The following is an 11765-nucleotide window of genomic DNA, read 5'->3' as shown; positions in this document are numbered from 1 at the left end:
AACTATCCAACTGCAGTGTGTGTGTAAAGAGGGAAAATGACTCGGTAACACCTGGTTAATACCCACATCATAACTACCGTCATAAAAAAAGAACTGAATGACACGTAGGAAAAGGGCTATGTGAAGAAAGTATGGCTGGGTTTTTAATATTACTGATCATTAAAGATGTGTCTCAGTCTCACATCTCCTCTGTATCTAACAGCTATGTGCGTTGGCACAGGAAGCCACAGTAAGTACACTGGACAGGGAACAGCTTTTTAAGTATTTAGCTGTTTTAGACTGCAAACTACTAATTATGAACCCGTTAACAAATCCAGTCTGAAAGTCAATGGAAAATCAAACCCTCATTATCCAATAAACTTCATATCTACATTGATCAATCTGATAAACTGGCCATTATGTAGTGTAGAAAGATAATGAGTTAGAATGGACATCTCAATATTCACCAGGCTAGTGTCCTGGGCTGTCACCTGTCCAATTCTAAAGATCAGTACAGAGCAAGGAAAGGAGATGAGTGGAGGAAGCCACTTCAAGGGAAGGAGATGAGTGGCGGAAGCCACTTCAAGGGAAGGAGGTGAGTGGAGGAAGCCACTTCAAGGGAAGGAGGTGAGTGGAGGAAGCCACTTCAAGGGAAGGAGGTGAGTGGAGGAAGCCACTTCAAGGAAGGAGGTGAGTGGAGGAAGCTACTTCAAGGGAAGGAGATGAGTGGAGGAAGCCACTTCAAGGGAAGGAGGTGAGTGGAGGAAGCCACTTCAATGTAAGGAGGTGAGTGGAGGAAACCACTTCAAGGGAAGGAGGTGAGTGGAGGGAGCCACTTCAAGGAAAGGAGATGAGTGGCGGAAGCCACTTCAAGGGAAGGAGGTGAGTGAAGGAAGCCACTTCAAGGAAAGGAAATGCGTGGAGGAAGCCACTTCAAGGAAAGGAGATGAGTAGAGGAAGCCACTTCAAGGAAAGGAGATGAGTAGAGGAAGCCACTTTAGACTATATAGGATGTACTGAATCATTGGATACTCTGACCCCTGGGCTTCTGAACTTTGACCTTTAAAGCCTTGCCTTCGCTTACTGTCCATCTTCTGGACGACCCTGGTTTGTTTTGATCACGCGGACTGGGATGTTCCGTGTAGCCTCGGATAATAACATTGATGTATAAACACTGTATGAATGTAGGAACACGGTGGACTGAGTTACACTGGACATCATCGGGGATGTTGTTCCCACTGTGACTAGTAAAACCTACCCAAACCAGAAATCGTGGATAGATGGCAGCATTCGCACAAAACTGAAAAGCGCAAAGCACCGCATTTAACCATGGCAAGGCGACTGGGAATATGGTTGAATACAAACAGTGTAGTTATTCCCTCTGTAAGACAATCAAACAGGCAAAACATCAGTACAGAGACAAAGTGGAGTCGCAATTCAACAGCTCAGACAGGAGACGCATGTGGCAGGGTCTACAGACAATCACAGATTACAAAAGGGAAAACCAGACACGTCGCGGATATCGACGTCTGGCTCGCCTGCTTTGAAGATAACACCGTGCCATCGACGTGGCCCGCTCCCGAGGACCGTGGGTTCTCATTCTCTGAGGCCGATGCCATGACATTTAAATGTGTTAACCATTGCAAGGCTGCCGGCCCAGCCGGCATCTTTAGCCACGTTCTCAGAGCGTGTGAAGACCAGCTGGCTGGAGTGTTTACGGATATATTAAATCTCTCCCTATCCCAGTCTGCTGTCCCCGCTTGCTTCAAGATGTCCACCATTGTTCCTGTACCCAAGAAAGCAAAAGGTAACATCGCACTGCCCCATCCCACCTGGACAAGAGGAAAAACTATGTAAGAATGCAGTTCATTGACTGCAGCACAGCCTTCAACACCATAGTACCCTCCAAGCTCATCATTAAGCTTGAGGCTCTGGGTCTGAACCCCGCACTGTGCAACCGGGTCCTGGACTTCCTGATGGGCCACCCCCAGGTGGTGAAGGTAGGAAACAACCCCCTCCACTTCACTGATCCTCAACACAGGGGCCCTTCAAGGGTGCGTGCTTAGCCCCCTCCTGTACTCCCTGTTCACCCATGACTGTGTGGCCACACACGCCTCCAAATCAGTCATCAAGTTTGAAAAGGACACAACCATATTAGGCCTGATTACCAACAATGACGAGACAGGGAGTAGGTGAGGACCCTGGAGGAGTGGTGACAGGAAAATAACTTCTCCCTCAACTCAACAAAACGAAGGAGCTGATTGTGGACTTAGCAGAGGGACCCCTATACACATTGGCGGCAGTGGAGAAGGTCCGTCCAACCGGCTTCGAAACCACAGACCACGTGTCACCACGCCGACATCCACATCTGGCTTCTGTAGTGGAAATTTCCTGTATTTACCAAATCATGAGAGCAAACCACACACAAGTCAGAGTTATCATAAAGTCCATCTTTAATTATATGAGCTCCATCACAACCCGTTGACTCTCAGATCAATTCAGTGTCTATAAATGAATTCTCTGAGAGACCCTTACACATTGCAACTGAGATCCTTTATAGCAAAGACACACATAGCCAGACAGCATTGGCTATAAATTATCGTTCAGCTTTGTCTCCTAAACTATGTTCTTATCTCGCTCTCAGGACCATAAAACAAAACCTTATCAACAGGCATATATCAAATACACCCCTCCTGGACAAGATCACAGAGACACAGTGACTGGCACACAGACATTGTGGAGCCAAGAGATAATTGGTTCCCCCTCAATCATCCCTTAAAATGGTTTGAAAGATATGTTTACATATGAAGACAAGCTTGACCTCACCCCTCTCTGTGGCCCAAGTTACTGAACCCTGACAGAGAACAGATAACTGCAACCGGCCAACAGTATTATCCAAAAATAGACATTCTAATGACATATCTCACATAAGCATGAAATAAAAATAATAAAACATATCATTTATAAATGTTACCTAAATAATTCTGATTCCGCTACGACACTTCTTGACCTGTGGGATCGTCTGGGGGGACTGGCTGCCAAGTGGGTGGGCATATATGCCCTTCCAGGCCCACCAGTGGCTGCACGCCTGCCCAGTCAAGTGAAATCCATTATTTTGGGGCCTAATGAATTGATTTCAAATGACTCAGTAAAATCTTTGAAATTGTTGCGTTTAAATTTTAATTGAGTGCCCCTTGACTTTTTCCAAATGTTGTTTTGTTACGACCTTATTCTAGAATGGATTAAATCATTTGTTTTCCTCATCAATCTACACACAATATTCCATAATGACAAAGCAAAAACATGTTTTTGACATTTCTGCAAATGTATAATTAATAAAAGAGATGGAAATATCACATTTACATAAGTGGTCCGACCCTTTACTGATTACAGCCTTGAGTTGCCTTGGGTATGAAGCTACAAGATTGGCACACCTGTATTTGGAGAGATTATCCATTCTTCTCTGCAGATCCTCTCAAGCTCTGTCAGGTTGGATGGGGTGCGTCGCTGCACAGCTATTTTCAGGTCTCTCCAGACCTGAGTTCAAGCTGGCCCACTCAAGGACATTCAGAGACTTGTTTCCAAAACCACTACTGTGTTGTCTTGGCTTTGTACTTAGGGTCGTTGTCACTTTTGGAAGGTGAACCTTCACCTGAGTCTGAGGTCCTGAGTGCTCTGAAGCAGGTTTTCATCAAGGATCTCTCTGTACTTTGCTCAGTTCAATCCTGACAAGTCCCCTAGTCCCTGCTGCTGAAAAACAGTCCCACAGCATGATGCTGCCACCACCATGCTTCACCGTAGGGATGGTGTCAGGTTTCCTCCAGACGTGAAACTTGATATTCAGGCCAAAGAGTTGAATTTTGGTTTCATCAGACCAGAGAATTTTGTTTCTCATGGTCTGAGAGTTCTTTAGGTTCTTTTTTCAAACCCATAGTGGGCTGTCATGTGCCTTTTACTGATGAGTGTCTTCCATCTGGCCATTCTACCATAAAGGCCTGATTGGTGGAGTTCTGCAGCAATGGTTGTCCTTCTGGAAGGTTCTCCCATCTCCACAGAGGAACTCTGGAGCTCTGTCAGAGTGACCATCCGGTTCTTGGTCACCTCCCTGACCAAGGCCCTTCTCCCCTGATTGCTCAGTTTTGCCGGGTGGCCAGCTATCGGAAGAGTCTTGGTTGTTCCAAACGTCTTCCATTTAAGAATGATGGAGGCCACTGTGTTCTTGGGGACCTTTGGTGGTGCTGAAATGATTTGGTACCTTTTCTCAGATCTGTGCCAAGACACAATCATGTCTCGGAGCAATTCCTTTGACCTCATGGCTTGGTTTTTGCTCTGACATGCACTGTCAACTGTGGGACATTATATAGACAGGTGTGTGCCTTTCCAAATCATGTCCAATCAATTAAATTCACCGCAGATGGACTCCAATCATGTTGTCAAAACATCACAAGGATGATCAATGGAAACAGGACACACCTGAGCTCACTTTCGAGTTTCATAGCAAATGGTATGTAAATATTATGGGGTATTGTGATGTCATTATGGGGTATTGTGATGTCATTATGGGGTATTGTGATGCCATTATGGGGTATTGTGATGTCATTATGGGGTATTGTAATGTCATTATGGGGTATTGTGATGCCATTATGGGGTATTGTGTGTAGATTGATTTTTTTATTTAATCAATTTTAGAACAAGGCTGTAATGTAACAAAATGTGGAAAAAGTCAAGGGGTCTGAATACTTTCCGAATGCACTGTATATTTGGGGATGGCAAGTATGATAAATGGAAACATGAGGTGAATTTCGAGGCTCAGAGCAAAGTGTCTGAATGCTTATGTAAGTATGGTATTTCTGTTTTTAAATTTTTGATACATTTGCAAACATTTCTAAAAACTATTTTCACTTTGTTATTATGGGGTATTACAGTTGAAGTTGGAAGTTTACATACACTTAGGTTGGAGCCATTAAAACTCATTTTTCAAACACTGCACAAATTCCTTGTTAACAAACTATAGTTTTGGCAAGTCGGTTAGGACATCTACTTTGTGCATGACACAATTAATTTTTCCAACAGTTGTTTACAGACAGATTATCTCACATATAATTCACTGCATCACAATTCCAGTGGGTCAGAAGTTTACATACACTAAGTTGACTGTGCCTTTAAACAGCTTGGACAATTCCAGAAAATTATGTCATGGCTTTAGAAGCTTCTGATAGGCTATTTGACATAATTGGAGTCAATTGGAGGTGTACCTGTGGATGTATTTCAAGGCCTGCCTTCAAACCCAGTGCCTCTTTGCTTGACATCATGGGGAAATCAAAAGAAATCAGTCAAGACCTCAGAAAAAATATTGTAGACCTCCACAAGTCCAGTTCATCCTTGGGAGCAATTTCCAAACACCTGAAGGTACCATGTTCATCTGTACAAACAATAGTACGCAAGTATAAACACCATGGGACGACGAAGCCGTCATACCTCTGGATAAGAGCGTCTGCTAAATGACTTAAATGTAAATGTAAATACCGCTCAGTAAGGAGACGCGTTCTATCTCCTACAGATGAACATGCTTTGGTGCGAAAAGTGCAAATCAATCCCAGAACAACAGCAAAGGACCTTGTGGAGGAAACAGGTAGAAAAGTATTTATATCCACAGTAAAACGAGTCCTATATCAACATAACCTGAAAGGCCGCTCAGCAATCAAGAAGCCACTGCTCCAAAACCACCATTAAAAAAGGCCAGACTACGGTTTGCAACTGCACATGGGGACAAAGTTCGTACATTTTGGATAAATGGCCTCTGGTCTGATGAGGAATGGGCCAAAATGCACCCAAGCTTGTGGAATGCACCCGAAAGGTTTGACCCAAGTTAAACATGTTAAAGGCAATGTTACCAAATAGTAATTGAGTGTATGTCAACTTCTGACCCACTGGGAATGTGATAAAAGCTGAAATAAATCACTCTACTATTATACTGACATTTCACATTCTTAAAATAAAGTGGTGATCCTAACTGACCTAAGACAGGGAATTTTGTACTAGGGTTAAATGTCAGGAATTGTGAAAAACTGAGTTGAAATGTATTTGGCTAAGATTTATGTAAACTTCTGACCTCAACTATATGTGTAGATATCAGAGTTAAAAAATGATATGTATTTATCCATTTTAAATGTAATGTAACAAAATGTGGAAGAACTCAATGGGTCTGAATATTTTCTGAAGGCGCTGTATATTGGGCAGAGGGCAGCGTAAGCAAACAAGAGCCTGTTTATAGCTGTGATATAATGCATGTTATTTTTCCAGGGCAACTATATTTGATCACACAGAATTGGCGGAGTACCTCATTTCAAAGGTATGAGTACACACACACACACACACACACACACACACACACACACACACACACACACACACACACACACACACACACACACACACACACACACACACACACACACACACACACACACACACACACACACACACACACACACACACACACACACACACACACACCAGAGTTGGCGGACACCTAATTTCCAAGGTAAACACACTACAAGAATATGGCCCATAAACTATCCCCTATAAGGTGTCGGTTTGAGCTTCTGCAACTGTATGGCACCCTCTTTCCTGTGTAGTGCACTACTTTGGCCTATGAGACCTGTTTGGCCAGGGACACTGGTCGAAAGTAGTGCACTATATAGGGAATAGGTTGCCATTTGGGACTCACCTGTATTGAATTCTGTGTCGACAGGGTGCAGACATTGACTACATAGACAGAAAAGGTCTTTCCCCCTTGCTGCTGGCTACTAACTGTGGAGCCTGGAGAACTGTGGCTCTTCTGCTGTCCAAAGGTCAGCTGTTACAGATTCAGAGATTCACAGTGTTTAATAGTCACAGGGTTGCAGGTGGGATTGCATGGTACAATAATTGTATTAAAATTCAAAATGTCCGTGGTTCCAAACTCAGGTTTTTAAGTGTGTGTCTGTGTTTTTTTGTGTGTGTGTGTGTGTGTGTGTGTGTTTTTCAGGTGCCAACGTGAACATAAAGGACCAATCAGGATGTAACTTCCTCCACCTGGCGATCCTGCAACCCAAAGGTCTTAAAAACCTCTCCGGGGACGTCTTGCAGGTACATGATGTGGTAGAAATGCTTGGGAAATATATGTTGTTACGGAAACTGATGTGTAGGAATAGGTGATGAAATTCATTAAGGTTAGGGTTAGGAACGAGGGTTAAGGTTGGCGCTGCAGAGAATAGGTGTTGAAATTCATTAAAGGTTAGGGTTAGGAACGAGGGTTAAGGTTGGCGCTGCAGAGAATAGGTGTTGAAATTCATTAAAGGTTAGGGTTAGGAACTAGGGTTAAGGTTGGCGCTGCAGAGAATAGGTGCCATCCTACGGACATTTGACCAACTCTGCTGTTTTGTGTGTTCTATGGTATTTATTTATTTTTGCCTTGTTTTTCACTACCTTGACATTTTGGCAATAGGCCCCATCAAGTGTTTTAGATTTATTGATTCAGAAATATAATGTCAAATATAATGTCAAAACAAACATTTGAGACACTTATATGAGTGATAATAATTAGTCCTATTTCACAGCTGTACAAGTGTGAATTTTTATGTTTTTTTTTCCATGTCTCACTCCCCCTGAGACTCACTCGGGCTCAAGGCCAGCGATCTGCCATTATTGACGGCGACCCTAGAGCGATTAGGGTTAAGTGCCATGGCACAGACAGATTTTTCACCTATTGGCTAGAGGACTTGGGGATCTGAACCAGAGACCTTGCGGATTCTGGCCCAACGCTCCAAGTCTACCTACCGCCATAAAGGCAAAACAATTTTTTTTTTTTAAACACACGTTGAAATTCTTTTTCTCTTGTTGTGAAAAGCACTGCAATCCATAATGAAGAAGACATTACACCAGATTGTTGTTCCCCCAGGTCTTGAGAATTACTGTACCAGTGTTTTGGATGCACAGACATCAATGAAACAAACTATATACATATTTGGGACTACTGCCCACATCTGTTTTTCAACAGAACAAAAAACCCAATCACACAGAATTGGCATGTCTGGCTCTCGCGTTATACCACAGGTGAAAGCAATTCCTAATGTCTCAGAGGGTCACCTCAATGATCCCAAGGTCATTAGTGGAACAAGGTCCCCATCTACTGGCCTTCATATGTATTGCACCTCAGGGAAATACAATGCATTCGGAAATTATTCAGACCACAATACACACTGTGCATCACAGAGCGGTTTTAATCTCCGTTTTATTGACATTGCTGTGACCAACTGCTACATCATCTACAACGAACTCTGCATGCAGTGTATTCAGAAATTGTTCATACTACTTGACTTTTTACACATTTTGTTACAGCCTTATTTAAAAATGTATTAAAATAGTTTGCTTTTCCTCATAAATCTACGCACAATACTCCATAGTGACATCATAATACCCCATAATGACATCACAATATTCCATAATGGCATCACAATAACCCATAGTGACATCACAATACCCCACAATGGCATCACAATACCCCACAATGGCATCACATACCCCATAATGACAAAGCAAAAATGTTACTTTTTTGTTTTTATTAACAATTGCTTTAAAATATCACATTTACATCAGTATTCAGACCCTTTACTCAGTACTTTGTTGAAGCACCTTTGGGAGCGATTACAGCCTCAAACCTTCCTGGGTATGACACCTCCCTGACCAAGGCCCTTCTCTCATGACTGCTCAGTTTCACCAGGTGGCCAGCGCATGAAAGAGTCTTGGTTGTTATAAACTTCTTCCATGTCCTTGAGTGGCCCAGCCAGAATCCGGACTTGAACGCAGCGAAGTTCCCCGTCCAGCCTGACAGAGCTTGAGAGGATCTTAAGAGAAGAATGGAAGAAACTCCCCAAATACAGGTGTGCCAAGCTTGTAGCGTCATACCCAAGAAGACTCAAGGCTGTAATTGCTGCCAAAGGTGATTCAACAAAGTACTGAGTAAAGGGTCTGAATACTTATGTAAATGTGATATTTCCATCTCTTTTATTTATACATTTGCATACATTTCAAAAAACTGTTTTTGCTTTGTCATTATGGGATATTGTGTGTAGATTGATGAGGAAAACAAATGATTTAATCCATTTTAGAATAAGGCTGTAATGTAACAAAATGTGGAACAAGTCAAGTGGTATGAATACATTTCAAAAGCAGAAAATCCTTAATTTCCTACATTTATACTTTTTGTCATTCTTTCACTGAATGAACCCCCTTTCCCTGTCTCGCTCAACGGAAGTGGTGGTGTGGAGGGGGAGAATGTTATGTTATGTTATGTTATGGCCCTGTGCTATTGTTTTGTTGTAGTGGTAGTGGGTTGGGGGGGGTCTGTGCTGTGAAAATATAGCACACTAGGATACACTGTGCTATAGCCTATCATGATGTAGCCTATCATGATGTATGTAGCCTATCATGATGTAGCCTATCATGATATAGACCTATCATGATGTATATAGCCTATCATGATGTATATAGCCTATCATGATGTAGCCTGTCATGATGTATATAGCCTATCATGATGTAGCCTGTCATGATGTATATAGCCTATCATGATGTATATAGCCTATCATGATGTAGCCTGTCATGATGTATCCTATCATGATATTATAGACCTATCATGGTGTATGTATCCTATCATGATATAGACCTATCATGATGTATGTTACTCCCGTATAGTATCAACAGAATAAATAAATAACAACTTTACCGTTAGGCGATGAAAACATTTATTAAATGACTTGTATGTTACCATTATCAACACAGTAAAGAGTAAATGTTTTCAAATAAACCAAATATCACACAGTACATCTTTTCCAAATTATACCACAATTATAAAGTAGGCTAACGATTCATTCACCATGAATTTCAGCCATCATCATAAGGAAACTGTCTTGGCCTTCAAGCCTCGCTGCTCTTCAAGGTCACGTCTCACGTTTGTTTCGTGGTGAACCGTACACTTTCCATATTTCTTCATGCACATAACAAACAAAAATACAGAATGTTTCCCCGTCGCGGACGTGTTGAATCACTGAGGCTTTTAACGGGATGAAACTAAGATTCACAAATTTACTTTCTGTTTATGCCGATTTCAAAACAACTTGGAACTCGTGAAAAACAGTACTTTTCTCAAATTTACCATTCAGATTTTATTCATATAACTATAAACTAAACTTAACTTTTTTGAAAATAATATTTCTGACATAATTTCCTATGACAAAAAAAACAGCTTCTGGACATCGGAATGGGGACCTGGATTTGGATGAAGATTTCTACTTCAACGAGTCGGCTGCAGTGGATGTACTATTCATTACAGACCAGGCGAATCCCCACGACTCAAAAGAGGAAGAGATGGTGCAAGAGAGGCAATCCAGCTGCGACTAAATAAACCGACTCTACACTCCATTCTATTGGCAAACGTACAATCACAAAGTTTGAGACTATCCCATCAACGGGATCTGAAGAACTGTAATATCCTGTGTTTCTCAGAGTCGTTGCTGAACAAGGAGAATATACATCTAGCTGGTTTTTCTATACATCGTAAAGACCGAAGAGCAGGTTAAGGTTAAGGTTAAGGTTTAAAGTTAAAGTTAAGTTTAAGGGGGAGGTATGTGTCTCTATTTTTATTTAAACTTTTATTTAACCTTTATTTATTACATTTACATTTTACATTTAAGCCATTTAGCAGACGCTCTTATCCAGAGCGACTTACAAATTGGTGAATTCACCTTCTGATTAACTAGGCAAGTCAGTTAAGAACAAATTCTTATTTTCAATGACGGCGTAGGAACAGTGGGTTAACTGCTTTGTTCTGGGGCAGAACAACAGATTTTTACCTTGTCAGCTCGTGGATTGGTAACAACAACTGGTGAGCGATCTCTAATGTTAAGGAAGTCTCAAGGTTTTGCTAGCTTGAGTTAGATTAACTCAAGATGCTGGCTCTAAGAAAACACTGTATCAGGCCATAAGCAAAGAATAAAATGTGCTCCTAGTGACTGATTTTAATGCAGAGAAACTGGAATCAGCATCAGCCACTTACCAGCATGTCACCTGTGCAACCAGAGGGGAATAAACTCTTGACCACCTTTACTCCACACATGGAAATGCATACAAAGCTCTCCCTCGCCCTCCATTTGGCCAATCTAACCATAAGTCTATCCTCCTGATTCTTGCTTACAAGCAAAAACTCAAACAGGAAGTACAAGTGGTCCGATGAAGTGGATTGTCAACTACAGGATTGTTTCGATAGCACAGACTACAATATGTTCCGGAATTCATCCGATAACATTGTGGAGTTTACCACATCAGTTACTGGCTTTACTGTACGCACATATCACAACCAGAAGCCATGGATTACAGGCAACATCCACACTGAGCTAAAGGGCTAGAGCTTACAAAGCAAGTCACGGAAAACATTTGATTTAATTTAGACACTGCATAATTTCACTGAGATCATGGTAAGGGTTAGGAAGGAAGGCTACGTAAAAGCGAATATACTAGTTTTTCGAAGTTAGGGAAAGGTATAAACATTAAAGGTGGGATAGCGTATCGCTTTCTGCCACCACTAACAATCTCTACCTCTACAAACCCTTATGAGTCTGTTCCTAGAGTCCAGTAGGGTGGATCCCATGTAGCACACTAGTCCCTTTATAGTGCACTACTTTTGACCCGATCTGGTAAAAAGAAGTGCACTATAAAGGGAATAGGGTGCTGTTTGGGAGGAGCACCAA

At 41.9% G+C, this 11765-nt stretch overlaps 1 protein-coding gene across 1 annotated transcript in view; it reads left to right on the top strand.

The window, feature by feature from the left end:
* Positions 1–11765, top strand: part of LOC135522950 (transient receptor potential cation channel subfamily A member 1-like) — a 72318-nt gene that overhangs the window by 27899 nt on the left and 32654 nt on the right. Inside the window, exons 8-10 of the mRNA XM_064949673.1 lie at positions 6283–6331; positions 6734–6833; positions 7010–7110. Coding sequence (XP_064805745.1) covers positions 6283–6331; positions 6734–6833; positions 7010–7110 — 250 coding nt within the window. The remainder of the gene's footprint in view (positions 1–6282; positions 6332–6733; positions 6834–7009; positions 7111–11765) is intronic.

This window comes from Oncorhynchus masou, chromosome 30 (genome assembly GCF_036934945.1).
Source record: "Oncorhynchus masou masou isolate Uvic2021 chromosome 30, UVic_Omas_1.1, whole genome shotgun sequence".
Taxonomy (NCBI): domain Eukaryota; kingdom Metazoa; phylum Chordata; class Actinopteri; order Salmoniformes; family Salmonidae; genus Oncorhynchus; species Oncorhynchus masou.
This window is presented reverse-complemented; position numbering and strand designations above follow the sequence as displayed.